Source organism: Bubalus kerabau, chromosome 3 (assembly GCF_029407905.1).
Source record: "Bubalus kerabau isolate K-KA32 ecotype Philippines breed swamp buffalo chromosome 3, PCC_UOA_SB_1v2, whole genome shotgun sequence".
Taxonomy (NCBI): domain Eukaryota; kingdom Metazoa; phylum Chordata; class Mammalia; order Artiodactyla; family Bovidae; genus Bubalus; species Bubalus kerabau.
In genome coordinates this window covers 172,384,963-172,403,325 of record NC_073626.1, presented here as the reverse complement: position 1 = coordinate 172,403,325, position 18,363 = coordinate 172,384,963, and the positions used below count along the sequence as shown (strand labels likewise).

General features: G+C 44.6%; 1 protein-coding gene across 6 annotated transcripts in view; it reads right to left on the bottom strand.

Annotated features, from left to right (window-relative positions):
* Positions 1-918: 918 nt before the first annotated feature.
* The window catches only part of LOC129646850 (nuclear body protein SP140-like protein), an 84,649-nt gene continuing 67,204 nt past the window's right edge, over positions 919-18,363 (bottom strand). For all 6 annotated transcript variants that reach the window (XM_055573695.1, XM_055573691.1, XM_055573693.1 and 3 more), the window contains 8 exons: positions 16,167-16,309; positions 14,982-15,029; positions 11,413-11,457; positions 7,212-7,327; positions 6,215-6,323; positions 5,874-5,951; positions 5,296-5,439; positions 919-4,698 (listed from right to left, as the gene is read on the bottom strand). In XM_055573695.1, coding sequence (XP_055429670.1) covers positions 4,606-4,698; positions 5,296-5,439; positions 5,874-5,951; positions 6,215-6,323; positions 7,212-7,327; positions 11,413-11,457; positions 14,982-15,029; positions 16,167-16,309 — 776 coding nt within the window. In that variant the 3' untranslated portion in view covers positions 919-4,605. The remainder of the gene's footprint in view (positions 4,699-5,295; positions 5,440-5,873; positions 5,952-6,214; positions 6,324-7,211; positions 7,328-11,412; positions 11,458-14,981; positions 15,030-16,166; positions 16,310-18,363) is intronic.

Here is an 18,363-nt window from a genome sequence, read left to right as displayed (position 1 = left end):
TTTTCCTGGTGGGTCTGGTATCCCTGCTTCCACTACACCCGGTGTGTACCGTGCTTTACACAAAGCCTTGTTTTAATTAAAGATTTTTATTAGACATTTTTCTTCCAGCTTCATTGAGATATAACTGACATACAACACTGTATACGCTTAAGGTGTACAGCATAATAATTTGACATATATATATATATCATGAAATGATGGCCGTGATAAGTTTAGTGAACATCCATTATTTCATAGAAGTACAACATGAAAGGAACAGAAACGCATTCCTCCCTTATGCTAACCTACAGAGGAGAGCCCCAAAGAGCAGCGCAAGGATGCTGGTGCCCCTCAGCTGTGTGCTCCTTATCACCTTGTTAAATTAGTGCTTTATATATATCAGATCAGATCAGATCAGATCAGTCGCTCAGTCGTGTCCGACTCTTTGCGACCCCATGAATCGCAGCACGCCAGGCCTCCCTGTCCAGCACCAACTCCCAGAGTTCACTCAGACTCACATCCATCGAGTCAGTGATGCCATCCAGCCATCTCATCCTCTGTCGTCCCCTTCTCCTCCTGCCCCCAATCCCTCCCAGCATCAGAGTCTTTTCCAATGAGTCAACTCTTCGCATGAGGTGGCCAAAGTACTGGAGTTTCAGCTTTAGCATCATTCCTTCCAAAGAAATCCCATATACACATAAATATATATACATATATATACACACACATAATGATTTGACTATATACATAGTAAAGTGATTGCCACAATAAGTTTAATGACCATGTTCTAGTAACTATCTTCATAAACATCTATGGGCCAGGGCTCCAGCTGTCATTCGAACCATATATGTGTGTGTGTGTGTATATATATATATGTATATGCCCCTGGTGGTCCTTAAAGGCATACATATATGTCTGTGTGTATATGTGTGTGTATATATATATATACACATACGTGTGTGACACACATATACATATACTTATATGTATGCCTTTAAAAGCTACTAGGAACATACTTGAATAATCCCTTTTGGCCCTTGCCAGGGTAATTAAACTTCTTGGCACAGAGGAGTGCTTCTGTATTAACAATTTTTCCTTTTCTTGTTTCATATTCCCCTTCTTTGCCCAGGATTCACCCCTAGACTCCTGATACCTGCTGTACATGTTGGTCAGTCCTGCAACTCTGCTAGGGTAAATCCTTGCAGCTTGCAAGAGGACCCAGGACTTTCCCAGTGGGGTCCTGCTGGGAGGACTCTGCAGAGTCTTCATTCAAGCAAGATTAGGATTGGGGAAGGGTGGGGATCTGTCTTCCAACCAGGGGGAAGGGACTCTTCTGCAGGGCCCATGCATTCAGGGAGACCTGAGGTTCAAAGTTCTCACTTGCATCTACCTGGGAAGCCCAACTCTGATTCAGGGGTCACTTCTTTTTCACTAGGGCTCTGCCTTTGGCGCAGGAGCCCATCTTAAGTTTAGGCTTCAGTCTTCCCCCATGTTCTCCCATTCTTAAAATTAGAGTCTGTGTCAGGACTTCCTTACTGTCTGCCTTCCAGCTGCAGGTATGAGGGTCTGTTTGCTTCAGGTGGCGATTAAGAGATTTTGTCCTTTTTGTTATAGGGGACTGGAATACAAAAGTAGGAAGTCAAGAAACACCTGGAGTAACAGGCAAATTTGGCCTTGGAGTACAAAATGAAGCAGGGTAAAGGCTAATAGAGTTTTGCCAAGATAATACACTGGTCATAGCAAACATAACACAAGAGAAGACTTTACACATGGACACCACCAGATGGCCAATACCAAAATCAGATTGATTATATTCTTTACAGCCAAAGATGGAGAAACTCTATACAGACAGCAAAAACAAGACTGGGAGCTGACTGTGGCTCAGATCATGAACTCCTTATTGCCAAATTCAGACTTAAACTGAAGAAAGTAGGGAAAACCATTCAGGTATGACCTAAATCAAATCCCTTATGATCATACAGTGGAAGTGACAAACAGATTCAAGGAATTAGATCTGATAGACAGAGTGCCTGAAGAACTGTAGACAGAGGCTCATGACATTGTACAGGAGGCAGTGATGAAGACCATCCCCAAAAAATGAAATGCAAAAAAGGCAAAATGGTTGTCTGAGGAGCCCTTACAAATAGCTGTGAAAAGAAGAGAAGATAAAGGCAAAGGAGAAAAGGAAAAATATACCCATTTGAATGCAGAGTTTCAAAGAATAGCAAGGAGAGATAAGAAAGCCTTCCTCCGTGATCAATGCAAAGAAATAGAGGAAAACAGCAGAATGGGAAAGACAAGAGATCTCTTCAAGAAAATTACAGATACCAAGGGAACATTTCATGCAAAGATGGGCACAATAAAGGACAGAAATGGTATGGACCTAACAGAAGTAGAAAATATTAAGAAAAGGTGGCAAGAATACACAGAACTATGCAAAAAAGATCTCAGTGACCCAGATAACCACAATGGTGTGATCACTCACCTAGAGCCAGACATCCTGGAATGTGAAGTCAAGTGGGCCTTAAGAAGCCTCACTACAAAGCTAGTGGAGGTGATGGAATTTCAGTTGAGCTATTTCAAATCCTAAAAGATGATGCTGTGAAAGTGCTGCACTCAATATGTCAGCAAATTTGGAAAATTCAGCAGTGGCCACAGGAATGGAAAAGGTCAGTTTTTATTCTAATCCCAAAGAAAGGTAATGCCAAAGGATGTTCAAACTACTGCACAATTGCACTCATCTCACACACTAGTAAACTCAAAATTCTCCAAGCCAGCCTTCAACAGTACATGAACTGTGAACTTCCAGATGTTAAAGCTGGATTTAGAAAAGGCAGAAGAACAAGAGATCAAATTGCCAACATCAGCTGGATCATCGAAAAAGCAAGAAAGTTCCAGAAAAACATCTATTTCTGCTTTATTGACTATGTCAAAACCTTTGACTGTGTGGATCACAACAAACTGTGGAAAATTCTTAAAGAGATGGAAATATTAGACCACCTGGCCTGCCTCCTGAGAAATCTGTATGCAGGTCAAGAAGCAACGGTTAGAACTGGACATGGAACAACAGACTGGTTCCAAATCAGGAAAGGAGCATGTCAAGGCTATATATTTTCACCCTGCTTATTTAAATTATATGCAAAGTACATCATGCAAAATGCCAGGCTGGAGGAAGCACAAGCTGCAATCAAGATTGTGGGAGAAATACCAATAATCTCAGATATGCAGATGATACCAGCCTTATGGCAGAAAGCTAAAAACTAAAGAGTCTCTTGATGAAAGTGAAAGAGGAAAGTGAAAAGTCTGGCTTAAAACTCAACATTCAGAAAAGTAAGATCATGGCCTCTGGTCCCATCACTTCATGGCAAATAGATTGGGAAACAATGGAAACAGTGGCTGACTTTATTTTTCTGGGCTCCAAAATCACTGCAGATGGTGACTGCAGCCATGAAATTAAAAGACACTTCCTCCTTGGAAGAAAAGTCATGACCAAACTAGACAGCATATTAAAAAGCAGAGACATTACTTTGCCAACAAAGGTCCATCTAGTCAAAACTGTGGTTTTTCCAGTAGTCATGTATGGATGTAAGAGTTGGAGTATAAAGAAAGCTGAGTGCCAAAGAGTTGATGCTTTTGAACTGTGGTGTTGGAGAAGACTCTTAGGAGTCCCTTGGACTGCAAGGAGATCCAACCAGTTCATCCTAAAGGAAATCAGTCCTGAATATTCATTGGAAGGACTGATGTTGAGGCTGAAACTCCAATACTTTGGCCACCTGATGCGAAGAACTGACTCATTTGAGAAGATCGAGATGCTGGGAAAGATTGAAGGTGGGAGGAGAAGGGGATGACAGAGGATGAGATGGTTGGATGGCATCACTGACTCAATGGACATGAGTTTGAGTAGACTCTGGGAGCTGGTGATGGACAGGGAAGCCTGACATGCTGCAGTCCATGGGGTGGCAAAGAGTCGGACACTACTGAGCAACTGAACTGAACTGAAGAGATTTAAGCCTGCCATTTACTCTTTTCAATATATTAGGGGCACTCAATGATAGCCACCAAAATCCAGTTTTTTAGTCATTTATTCTTTTGTAAATGCCAAAGAATTTCACCCACTGTATACCTTCTTGCCTTTATCTCATCCAGTTTCCTACAAGTGAATGTTTGGCAACTGCACTATTGGAGCACGACCATCAGTACACTACCCAACAGGCTGCGATCCAGCTTCAGAGCCCATTCTCAGCCTGCTTGCTAGGACCATGATCTTAAGTTGAGTTCCCTAGAAACAGACTCTGCAATAAAGTCTCTTACGTAAGTAATTTATTTTGTATTTCTTTGCTAGAAAGGAATGAGGGAAGCAGGACAGTATTGGGCCAAAGGTAAGGATGGATATTCAGACAGGCTCCAGCCTGATCCCATGGGATGCACAGAGCATCCAGGTTGGGTCGACTGGAGGCCGGCCCCCAGGCCAAGGGCGTGTCACCTCCAGGTGAAGTTGGCTCCACTTGGCTGAAGGCAGTGCTCTGGGGAGGGGTGGCATCAGCAGCCAACCCTTCATGCAGCTGGGGAATGAGACATTTGGCCAAAAGAGGAATTTCCAGGACACCAACAACATCCATTTTTCCATTATTCATTTGTTTTCTGAAGAGCAAACACTTCCTTGAAATTCTTCTCAAATTCTGCCTCCAGTCTAAGCCCCATTTGGCCAAAATCATTGAACTGGAAAAAAATAATAAAATGATAAAAAAATAATGATCTTTATTATCGATATCACTGGACACCCTGCAACTGAGGATGATCAAGGCTCTTTTATCTTTGACATCCTGAGTTATGTGAACCAGGTTATGCGAAAAAACTCATGCAGCCAAGAGTAACTTATGCTTTCTCAAGAGCATGATTATTTCATATTAACAGCACAGGAATGGAAAATCATGACCACACTTGGGAGCTCTTACTTTTGGCTGGGTTATTGATTTCAGTAAGAATCAGAAAAGTAATCTGTGTTCTTTGTAATAGTGCAAATAGTACAGGGTGGCTGTGTTAGTTCAGTGACCTTCCTTTCCTGTTGCCATGGAGCCACTAACCCTGTGTGCTGAGTACTGAAACCCATGCGCCCAGAGCCTGTGCTGCACAACAACAGAAGCTACCACAATGAGAAGCCCCTGTGCTGCAACTAGAGAGTAGCCCCTCACTTGCCCCAACTAGAGAAAGCGCTTACATAGCAACGAATACCCAGTGCAGCTGAAAACAAATAAAATAAAATAAAATTTTAAGAAAGGAAGAGCAAATGAAATGGAAGCAGAGAGAGCCACTTGCCTTGTAAGATGCCCTGTGGTTCTGAAAGATGAGACGCATGTCCTGCATAAACCCTTCCACGTGGGAGTAGCCCTGCTCATTCAGCCTCTTCTTGATCTTGTCCAGCCACATGGGTTCCTTGAGGTTTTTAGAAGCCTCTTTAATCTAGGGAAAAGCATATGTCACTGGGAGCATTACTGGCAGAGTTCAACGTGTGCCTCTTGTGGAGTCCCATCAAATCTGGTAGAAACACAACAAGGTAACGATAACAGGAGCTCATTCTCTTGCTCCTGTGGGATTCCAGCCTCAACTATCACAGGTGCCAGTTTCCAGATGGGGTAACATCATGGCACCTGTGATTACTTATGATCAGTGTGCATCTCTGTGTGCTCAGTTGTGTATGATTCTGTGTGGCCCCCTAGACTGTAGTCCACCAGGCTCCTCTGTCCTTGGGATTTTCCAGGCAAGAATACTGGATTGGATTGCCCTTTCCTACTCCAGGGGATCTCCTCGAACCCACATCTCCTCTGTGTCCTACATTGGCAGATGGGTTCTTTACCACTAGCACAACCTGGGAAGCCCTTGCTGTGGTTACTTACATAATAATAATATGGAATCTTCGCAAAAAAGCTGCTCTCTGAATGGCAATAGACCTTCAGGAGGAGGAACTCACATTTCTGCAAAAGAAGGAAGCTGTGAACAAAAAGCAGCTTGAAGACATTGAGCCCCATACACACACCCAGGCCAAGCATGACTCATACCAGTCTCTGGAAGTTTCCCCAGATGGGGATGGCTCTTGGATACAGACGTGCAATGGCTGCAAACAAGTCCTGGTGTGACTTGTGTGTGACTGAGTCATGGCTCACCCTGTGGTTGCCTTCCCCCTACCCTGTGCTTGACTTTTCACACTTGGGAAGGCTTGGGTTCCCGTCTGACTTACCAGCTGCTCCTCCGACTGCATCAGCCTCGCCAGGACCTCAGATTCCCCGAGACCCTGCTGGTTTCCTGAAGACTCCTTCATCCTGCAGAAGGTGCAACTCCATGGGTCCCTGCGGGGCCGGGAATAAGTGAGCGAGGACAAGGTCCCCAGAAACACCTGCCACTCCCATGTCTGCCACCGTCCTCCTTTCAGGAACATTGGTGGACACAGCTCTGGGAGGAAGGGGGAGGAAGGAAGACCTCCAGAGTCTCCAAGACTACCATATGGGGTCTGAGTCAATGACCCCCACTACAGTGTGTGGAGCTGGTGTCAGAGTGAGTGGGAGGCTCTGTGCCCACTTCTGGGAGCACAAGGAATCCTGTCCGCCTGGCCTGCGTGTCAAAACTGGGCCTTGCCCCTGGGGTCCTCCGGCTTCCCTCAGCCCATTAATAATGTGACAAAATGAGGGAACCAGCCCATGCTTCCTGTGTTTTCTGAATAAGCACAGAACAGCCAACTCATTGCAAAAGACCCTGATGCTGGGAAAGACTGAAGGCAGGAGGAGAAGGGGATGACAGATGATGAGATGGTTGGATGGCATCACCGACTCAATGGACATGAGTTTGAACAAACTCTGGGAGATGGTGAAGGACAGGGAAGCCTGGGTCGTAGAGTCGGATACGACTGAGTGGCTGAACAACAGCAGCAACACCACTAAACAAGTGCATTTCCACCCCTGTGACCAGGAGTCAGGTTGGCAAACTTCTAGCAAAGGACAGGAGCTTGGTGGACAAAGGACCTGGCTACCAGCCTCAGTGTCCTAGAGGAGACTGAGTGGCAAAAAGCATCCACCTGCCACTGCCTGCATCTTGAAGTGGCTCTCTGTATCATACCGCTGGACCCTGTACCCATGGGCCCGCTCTTTCCCCATCCAGACATAGTAAGAACTAGGCAGGGAGAGTGGGCGTGGCCAGAGGGAAGGGCCCCAATCAGAAGGGAGGGGCAGCATCTCACGCACTTCTCAGTTTCCACGGGCGGGATGTGACAGTCCTCGTGAAAAGACCTCGAACAAGTGTCACAGCAGAACAGCTTTCCTCCATCCCGGCAGGTCTCACACACATCTGAGTTTCTCAGCTAGAAGGTAAAACAACATCTATATCCCCAGTGAGACCCCAGAAGGCCAGCTCTTTGGGAGTGAAGAACCCACTGCCTTTGTATGAACCTGAATGGACGCATGTGGTTCTCCCTGAGACATTAAAGAACAGCATGGTGTGGGCATTTCAGAAGAAGAAAGTGTGCTCTGCAATGAAATTGATGAGGAAGAGTCTATATGTCAGACCAAAAAAGTCTTCCCTGTAAAACCAGAGAATCTAACACTGAAAGACTAGCAGCAAAACAAGGTAATTCTATGGGAATTTATTACCTTGTAGATGAGAGATAAAATAAAGTCCTGAAATAAAGTGCTACATGTGTTTGCCTATACCACAATAATTAAATTGACTGCTGGGAGGTTGATATATTGAGAACTTAATACAGTGGATTAAACTTCTTAGTGTGGAAAGTAGTACAAGATTATTTTAACAATTATTTTGAGTCTTGTTCTGGGCTTTTGCATGAAGCTACTTGTGTTGGGTGAATTGGGATTCTGGCCATTTCTTTTGTTTTTGAAATGGCCATACATGAGGAACGGAGAAGGCAATGGCACCCCACGCCAGTACTCTTGCCTGGAAAATCCCATGGACAGAGGAGCCTGGTAGGCTGCAGTCCATGGGGTCGCTAAGAGTCGGACACGACTGAGCGACTTCACTTTCACTTTTCACTTTCATCCATTGGAGAAGGAAATGGCAACCCACTCCAGTGTTCTTGCCTGGAGAATCCCAGGGACAGGGGAGCCTGGTGGGCTGCCGTCTATGGGGTCGCACAGAGTCGGACACGACTGAAGTGACTTAGCAGCAGCATACACGAGGAAGTGCTAGCCCCAAGGACCATCTTGCCTAAAGCTCTCATTCAGTGTTCTGAGGCATCCTCAAAGACATCCCCAACTGGGGCCTGAAACTGCTCTGGCATGGAGCCACGGGACCATGTTTCTTCCCTTCAGTGTAAACACTCACAGATTGCCATCATCATTCCCCAGAAAGTAATGACCCCTCTCCCCAGAGGAACAAGGAATAACAGATATAACCAATGTCTAAGAACCTCATGCGTGCTCAGTTGCTCAGTCATATCCAACTCTTTGTGACCCCATGGACTGTAGCCCACCAGGCTCCTCTGTCCACAGAGTTTGCAGGCAAGAAGATTGGAGTAGATTGCCATTTTCTTTTCCAGGGGATCTTCCCGACACAGGAATCAAACCCACATCTACTGCATTTCCTACATTGGCAGATGGATTCTTTACTACTGAGTCACCAGAGAAGTCCCTAAGAACCTGACATTTGTGTATTTTTTAGTAGATTTATCTACCTCTTTGTTTCTAGTCCAGTTCCATATTAGAACCTTCAGGGCAGTGTATATAAAATATTAATGTCCTGGTCCCAATGCCAGAAGTCTGAATCAGTTTGTCCAGGTGGGGCAGAGCTATTGGTATTCTTCTTTAATTCATAGAATGGGTAATTTTGTGTATCAGAATCATCTGGGGACTTTTAAACAATCCTGATGTCCAAGTCTTAGCCTAGACTGATAAACAGAATTTCCTCTAAGTTGGAATCCCAGCAATGCTATTTTCCAAAGGTCTTCAGTTCAGTTCAGTCACTCAGTCATGTCCGACTCTTTACGACCCCATGAATCACAGCTCACCAGGCCTCCCTGTCCATCACCAACTCCTGGAGTTCACTCAGACTCACGTCCATCGAGTCAGCGATGCCATCCAGCCATCTCATCCTCTGTCATCCCCTTCTCCTCCTGCCCCCACTCCCTCCCAGCATCAGAGTCTTTTCCAATGAGTCAACTCTTCACATGAGGTGGCCAAAGTGCTGGAGTTTCAGCTTTAGCATCATTCCCTCCAAAGTAATCCCAGGGCTGATCTCCTTTAGAATGGACTGGTTGGATCTCTTTGCAGTCTGAGGGACTCTCAAGAGTCTTCTCCAACACCACAGTTCAAAAGCATCAAATCTTCAGTCCTAGTTGCAGCCCAAGTTGAGTATTAGTCAGAGCAAAGTCTGTTATTAAGGTATGGGGTTTAGGTCAATGCTGAACTGTCCTGTAACATCAGTCCCAGAGACATCACTTTGCTGACAAAGGTCCGTCTTGTAAAAACTATGGTTTTTCCAGTAGACATGTATGGATGTGAGAGTTGGACCATAAAGAAGGCTGAGCACTGAAGAACTGACGCTTTTGAACTGTGGTGTTGGAGAATACTCTTGAGAGTCCCTTGGACTGCAAGGAGATCAAACCAGTCAATCCTAAAGGAAATCAACCTTGAATATTCATCAGAAGGACTGATGCTGAAGCTGAAGCTCCAATACTTTGACCACCTGATGTGAAGAAGTGACTCACTGGAAAAGACCCTGATGCTGGGAAAGATTGAGGGCAGGAGGAGAAGGGGACCACAGATGAGATGGTTTGATGGCATCACCAACTCAATGGACATGAGTTTAAGCAAGCTCTGGAAGTTGGTGATGGACAGGGAAGCCTGGCACGCTGCAGTCCATGGTGTCGCAAAGAGTTGGATGCAACTGAGTGACTGAATAGCAACAATCAGTCCCAGGAAAACTGAGTAGCAGCAGTGAGGGTACTCTTGCTGGAACAGTTGCTTCCTCTCCCCTGTGGACTCTTGGCCGTGGGCTGTGAGACCTGACCCTCTGTACCGATGTCCATCCCAAACAAGCCACACAAACACTGGACTCCAGCACTGTTTAGATGACTGAAGAATCCTTCAGTTGGCCAACGGTCAGAAAGAGTGTGAATAAGATCTAAATCTTGTTGGGGGCATTATTTTGGAGGTAAAGTATATGTAAAGCTATTTGACTATCCCTCCTCTATTGGATGCCATGCATCAGCATTACTGCATACTTTCCCACCTGAGTGCTGCCCCCTGGAGTTGTGCAAAGGTGACTCTGCTGCAAATGTCCATCTTGTTGCAGTGAAAGGAATCAAAAGGGCTTTCCATGTGGCTCCATGATAAAGAATCCGCCTGCCAGTGCAAGAGATGCAGGTTCCATCCCTGGGTTGGGAAGATCCCCTGGAGGAGGGCATGTCAACCCACTCCAGTATTCTTGCCTGGAGAATTCCATGGACAGAGGAACCTGGCAGTCTACAGTCTATAGGGTTGCACAGAGTTGGACATGACTGAGTGACTGAGCACACATGCACACACAAAGCAGCCAATCACATGGTACCAGTTTGAGTTAAAATGCCCTGTGATTTGCTAGATGGTGACCAGCTCAGCACCATGATGGTTCCCTCAAGACTGGATGCAGGGCTTCCATAAAGAACCCGTTAGCCCCAAGTGTGCATTTTTCTGAAGGATCCATGCTGCTGCTAAGTCACTTCAGTCGTGTCCAACTCTGTGCAAATCCGTAGATGGAAGCCCACCAGGTTCCCCTGTCCCTGGGATTCTCCAGGCAAGAACACTGAAGTGGGTTGCCATTTCCTTCTTCAATGCATGAAAGTGAAAAGTGAAAGGGAAGTCGCTTAGTTGTGTCCAACTTGTAGCAACCCCATGGACTGCAGCTTACCAGGCTCCTCCATCCATGGGATTTTCCAGGCAGGATCCATGACAGTGTTTAAACCTTAACCTGCCAGCTTCACCTGGCCTGTTCCTTCTGGTTGATGCTTAAAACCATCACACTCTCCCTGCCTTGGAATAGAAGTTCGGGATTTTTCTTTCCTTCTCTATTGCCTTCTTTAAAATGCTGCTCTCCCTCTAATTTCCTCCTTATCCCCCAGCTGCAGGGCAGCTGTGCCCATTACTACTTCAAGCCCAGGCTCTAGAGACCCCAGTGGTCTCAAGCTCTGTCTCCTATTTGCACTTTCAAAGGGAAAAGAGGAAATGGGAAAGTTTCTACTGCACAAATGGAAAGGATGCTTTCAGGTGAAGACACCCAATGCCAGAACCATGTACCTGAGGTGGGCCATGTATTTGCTGTGCCCTGCTCATTACACACGGCGACACACTCCACCTGAGTGTGAGCGTGCTTCAGGGAAATGTGGTGATGACTCAGAGAAGGTGCCGAGGGAAAGGCCTATCTTAGTCTGGCTCACAGGTGGGAGTTAGTACTTACACAAAGGTTATCTAAGGTGTTGTCAGGAGACTTTGGTCCTCTTTTCTGCAGAAAAGAAAGATTAAATGACAATACTGAATGTGATGTATGCATCCGTCACTTATTTAAACACCAATCACTGGAGAGATTCAAGCCATTGTTCACCCATTACTTCACACCTGTTTTTATGGATACATGTAACTAAAGGAGATCAGTCCTGGGTGTTCATTGGAAGGACTGATGCTGAAGCTAAAATTCCAATACTTTGGCCACCTCATGTGAAGAGTTGACTCATTGGAAAAAACCCTGATGCTGAGGGATTGGGGGCAAGAGGAGAAGGGGACGACAGAGGATGAGATGGCTGGATGGCATCACTGACTCAATGGACATGAGTTTGGGTAAACTCCAGGAGTTGGTGATGGACAGGGAGGCCTGGCATGCTGCGATTCATTGGGTCGCAAAGAGTCAAACACGACTGAGGGACTGAACTGAACTGAACTGTATCTACTTGGAAAATAAAATGTACCAAAGGACCACTGTTCAGCTCAATGCAAGTTCTATTCCCTGGCTCTTAGATGCAAGGTGGAGCCATCTGGGGACTTTAGCCCTGGTTCCCACAGATGGAGTTGGTGGAGCTCTGTTGGTTTTCTTACTTCAAGAGGCTGTTGGGCATTTTTCTCTGCATTATAAAATGCCATCCCACCAGAAGGAGCTGCAGTGAGAGTATCAGGCTGAAGATTCATCATCAACAACCCCGGTGACCATGGGGCCCAGAGTCCTGGAGTTCATGCAAACATCTCAGAGGAGAATGCCACTGCCTGTCACAGGTCTCCTGGGGCACAGCTTCAATGATAAAATGTACCCAAACTTCCCAGGGCTATAGCTCTTCTTCCAGAAGACCACCCTTCTCTCCCCTCCCTTCAAATCCCAAGAAGTCAGCTAGCTGACTCTTCAAAGGTAACTGACTACCACCCACTAGCTTTACATTGCTTTCCAATATTCAATAGAATGACCTGGCCTCCATCCCTCTTGGGCAGGGGTTCCCAACCTCTGGGATCTAATGCCTGGTGCTCTGAGATAGAGCTGAGGTAATAATAATAGAAATAAAGTGCACAATAAATGTAATGCACTTAAATCCTCTGGAAACCATCCCTCCTCCCCAGTTCATGGAAAAATTGCCTTCCATGAAACCAGTAGCCTGGTACCAAAAAGGTTGGGGACCACTGCTCTAGGACACAGGCAGCCTCAGCTTTGATCTCCAGCCCAGGGCAGAGTGGTCATGGACAAGTGTAATCTAGCAGTCAATGACCTGAGAGGTGGCTATATCACTGCCCATCTTTCTATTGTCCATTCTAAACTCACTGCTTCCCAAGTGGCTCAGTGGTAAAGAATATCCCTGCCAAGCAGGAGATGTGGGTTCAATCCCTGGGTCAAGAAGACCCACTGGAGGAGGAAATGGCAACCCATTTCAGTCTTCTTGCCTAGGAAGTCTCATGGACAGAAGAGCCTGGTGGGCCACAGTGCGTGGGGTCACAAGAGTGGGACACAACTTAGCAACTAAACAACAGTAACCCCATTAGTTATTCTTCCATGTTAGGCAATGAAGTTGAAACAATCCTTGAGGTCAAGGATATTGTTTTAATCTTCTAAAAACCATTGGGCATTTAGTAAGCATTCAATAATTGCATGTTGGATAAGTGAATAAATGAGTATCATTTCACCTAAGAAATCCCTTGGAGGGGGAAATGGCAATCCACTCCAGTATTTGTGCCTAGAGAATCCCATGGACAGAGGAGCCTGGTGAGCTACAGTCCACGGGGTTGCAAAAAGTCAGACACTATTGAGCTATTAATACTTTTTTTTCCACTTAGGAAAAGAGATTACTTGCTATCTCTTAAGCAAATATTACCCAACATTAAAAAGATTGTTCTAGAGGAATGTTGTTGTACAGTTGCTAAATCATGTCCAACTCTTCACGATCCCATGGACTGTGGCACGCCAGGCACCTCTGTCCTCCACTGTCTCCTGCAATTACTTTACAACACTGCAATCGTCATCAAAAGGTGTTAGTGACCTTTGTCAGGAGCCAGGAAGCCATCATGTGGTGCTGAGAGTGACACTGAAGATTCCCAAAGCCAAGGAAAAAAGAGGTTCTGAGAAACACAGAAGACCCATGGGAGTAGTAATGAGTCCTGAGGTTTGCCACTTGGGGAACATCTGCTGTTGTGCAGAGGGAGATGCGAAATGAAGAGGTAACTGCAGGTTGCTGCCAAAAAGTGCTGTACCCATGACTAAGGGTAGAATCTATTGTTAAGAAGATGCCAGCTTACTCGGGTAAACTAACTGAGTAACTCTTGGCACTTGGGGAATGATACAGATGCTAGTCTTCAAGATACTCACTAAGTAGGGCAAATAGTAGTTCCCTGTAGGAAATCCAGCAGGTGAAATGTCCCAAGGACTTAGAGTTTCAACTGTCCAGAACCTCAGATAATGTCAGGTCCTGGATCTCACATTCCCAGTGGAAGATGAAGTCCCATGGGCCAACTATGTGTGACCTGTCTTAGAAGTTCTGTGAATGTCTTGATTGGCCATTTCTTTTTTTCAAGTATTTTGTCTGCACCATGCAGCATGTGGGGTCTTAGTTTCCCAACCAGGGACTGAACCCATGCCCCCTGCACTGGAAGGGTGCACGTAATCACCGCACTGCCAGGGAAGTCCCTTGAACGGCCATTTCTATGTGTACATAAGAATGGAACTTCTCACCTCCATCTTGTTTTCAAGTTCTCATTCATACCCAAACTTGGAAAAGCCATCTCCGTGTCCTGAATCTACACTGCACCTTACATATTTGTTGTCTCCATAGAGGAAGGAATCACTTTCATAGACAGAAGGGAGGTCTGCACAGCAAAAGAGTGGCATCAAAGTAACCAGTTTTCTTGGCCAGCCCTTCCTATACAATCCACTGATCTCCCAAGAGCTTCCCACCCTACAGCACCATCTTCATCAAGGGCAAATAATGGCCCCCTGAAAAAGAGTATGTCTGTGTGTAGACTATTAAGGGGTGGAAGGGGATACAAATGATCAGAAAAGAAATATGTTTCTTGTTGCCTATCTTACAAAATGGTATATGGACCAAGATAGACAATCTTAGACTGGGATTCTCTGAATGACTGTGAACATACTTTCACTCCATTAGATTTCATTAAAGTTAGGAAATAGTAATACTGATTTTAAAAATCTGGGTTTGATTTGAAGATGACCTTATCACCCTATTACAATATACTTCTGCATGTTCCAGAATCATGCTTGCCTTTACAATTTTGACAACATCTGCATCTATAGCTAAAGCATATCCATGAGGTCTATTTTGATGGCTCCTTATCACTTCTATTTCAAATGGTTTACCATTCAAGAAGACCTTGCCATCCAGAACAACATAATGTTCAAAGAAGCAACACTGAAGGCATATGCCAAAAGTTTTTTAAAGGTGGGAGCAGGGTGTTACACAGTTTAGAAACCACAAAATGACACACTGTGCATGCAAAATCAATTATGTGATGGGAATTTCTAGAAAATTATGTAATAATCACCTTTATTCTCCTGCCATATTTCCTTGGAGGATTGTGGAGAAATCTTCTCTGAAAGATAAAAAGATCCAAGTATATGGTTGGCCTATGAGTCTGGCACTTCCAACCTCTTCCCAAATATTTCTACCTGGATGCCCCACTGTCAGCCCAAAGCCATGGTATCTAAATGAGAAACCATCTCCCTCTCTTCACTTGTATTTCTTCTAAATTCAATCAGTGGCACTTTAAAAATCATCTTTAGAACATTTTCCCCTTCTTGTGCTTTTCCCCTTAAGTTTTAAGAGGTTTTCCTTTATAATCTCTTTGACACCTCTCACCCGCTCTCCATTCCTACCAGTCACTCAAGCTTGAGTCCATATACCAAGGCTTGTCAATCAATATACACTTATCCCATGCCTACTGGGTGTCAGATATTCTCAACAATCTTGGACACACAAAGATGGACACAGAAAAAACAATGCGCGAAAGGATAAGAGTAAAACTATAAGAAGATCTTAGTAATGGGCTGAGAAAGCTCAGGGAAGAAGTGGTCAGGGCCAAGTGGGTCAGGGAATATTCAGGGAAGAAGAGCATTTGAGTTGAGCACTGCATGTTGGGTGTAGGTTTCTTGAGCTGAAAAGATGCTGGAGTCATTTCAGTGTCCCTTGGCCATCTAAGACACTATTCTAAAAATGTCATTTCATATCTCAGAAGACTTCATTGATTCTGCATTGTCTATGAGTTTAAACACTTTAGCCTGGCATTAAATTCCTCTACAAACAATTGCAATTGAATTGATGGATTATGCCTTATTATATACAGTATGTCTATCTCAACCCACTAGGCATGGTTCTGGTTTTCACATCATTCCTTCTCAGGAATACCTTTTTCCTACCTGTTTGATTGTAAACTGTCTTCTTCTTCCAGTGCATAAAGTTGACTACATTCACCTAAGTCAGAACGATCCTTCCCTCCTCCAAACTCCTATTCCATCCTGACAAACGCAGTGGAATTTCCTGCCTCTTTCACAGCAATGATGTGCTATGTTGTACTGAGGTTAGGAATGTGGAACACTCTCCCCAGATGAGAGGATAAACTCAGAGGCATCTGAGCTTTCGTGATAACTCAACAAATATTTTGTGAGCAAATAGTGACCTTATTCTTGGGGAACAACAAGGAAAGTCACATCTGTCTTGGCCCCCAGAATACCTCCATCAACCATAGCAGGGGCCTCTCTCCACAGCGAACACTTATCTTCCAATTCTTTGATCTTCCGTGGCCGCCTCTGATTTCAAATTCCCTGGGGGTGAACCAGTCTCCGTTCTCACTCTGTATACACTTCACCCAGGATCCTGTAAGACCAGGGTAAAGTCATCTTCAGCCTTCCTTGTTTTCAGAAGGTGGGCTCCCACCACACTGGATCTGGACACACCCAGTTTAGGCTCAAGATCTAAACCAGGAGAGTCTGGCCTTCCCTTTCAGGCTTCAGAATCCCCACATCTAGCCTCCAAGTCCCCTCACAGGAGATTCACTGCCTTGTGGCAACATTTCTTTAACGGATGTGCAACAACAACTACAAAAATGATAATTACCATCAAAATCAAGCTTTTAAAAGTATTTCAAAATCACCTAAAAAGGAAAAGCAAGTGACTTTGAAGTGAGAGAGCATTTCAATTTGCCAGGGACAGGACCTTGGGCCCATGGGAGCAGAAACTCGGGTTGGGACTGAGATCTCCGATGGGTACCATAGCAGCATCTGTGCCCTTTATCACACTTTCTACCCAGTTCAATGGCATTACTGAGCAGAGATTTCCCATCCCCAAAATTATGGATAGCTGGTATTAAAAGTAACTGTGAAATGCTATACAATGGAAAATTTAAGTTATGTATAAAAGATAATCATATGTTAGCATCATTAGTCATTACAGAAAAGCACAGCCAAACCATGAGATACCATTTCACATCCACCAAGATGGCTGTCTTAGAAAAAAGAGACAATAACAAGTGTTGGCATGGAAACAGAGAGATTGGAACTCTCATACACTGCTGGTGGGAAGATAAAATATTACAGCCACTGTAGAAAACATTTTGATGTTTCCTCAGTAGGGCTAAACATGGAATTATCACAGGAACCAGCAATTTCACTCCTAGGTATATACTGGAAAGAATTAAAGACTGTTCACACAAAAACTAGAACATGAATGTTCAAAATAGCATTATTTGTAATAGTAAAAGAGTGGAAACAATCCAAATTGATGAATGCTGCTGCTGCTAAGTCGCTTCAGTCGTGTCTGACTCTGTGCGACCCTATAGACGGCAGCCCACCAGGCTCCTGCGTCCATGGGATTCTCCAGGCAAGAGTACTGGAGTGGGTTGCCATTTCCTTCTCCAATGCATTAAAATGAAAAGTGAAAGTGAAGTCGCTCAGTCGTGTCCGACTCTTAGCGACCCCACAGACTGCACCCTACCAGGCTCCTGCGTCCATGGGATTCTCCAGGCAAGAGTACTGGAGTGGGTTGCCATTGCCTTCTCCAATTGATGAATAGCTAAACAAAATATGGTATATCTATACCATGGAATATTATATCATGTGACAATAAGAAAGAATGAAGTACTAATAATGCCATTACATGGATGAACTTTGAAATTGTCATCATAAGAGAGAGAGCCAGTCACAAAATGGCACACATTACCTGATTCCATTTTACATGAAATACTGAGAATAGGCCAATTTATGGAGCAGAAAATAGATTAGCAGTTCAGGGTTGGGTGGTGGGGTGAGTATGAGACTGGGCATTGATTACTAAGAGACATGGAGTTTCCTTTAGTGGGAAAGTATTCTGACAAAAATATTCTATAATTTGATTGTGGTGATAGTTACACCATCTTGTGAATATACAAACAAAATTCAACATTGAATTGTACACCCTGAGTGGTGAATTGTATCTCGGTTAAGTTGTTTACTAATACTTTATATCAATTATGTAAATTAATTCCTGACAGCTATACCATGAAGCAGGTTTTAACGATTTCTTTTTTAGATAAAGAATTTCAGGCTCAGAAAGGTCCCATTCTCTACTTAGATGAATCAGTTCCTCTTGGCACAGGAGAGGCTGGGACTCACGTTATCTGATTCTGAATTCTTTGCTGGTCCTCATTATATCAAGCACCTGCCCTGGTGATAATCATCCCGAGAGAGAAAGGACATGAAGGTAGGGACTGAGAGCCTCGTCCCTTGTGGACATGTCCACGTGGGAGTGAGCACCTAATGTGTATGATTTCTTAAAGTATGAAAATATTAACCTAGGTATCCCTTCCTCCTTCTTAAGCAAAATGGTGGCCCCCATTCCTTCAACTATCTGTAATCCACATAGGTAATCCCATGACTTCTCAAGATTCCCTCAGA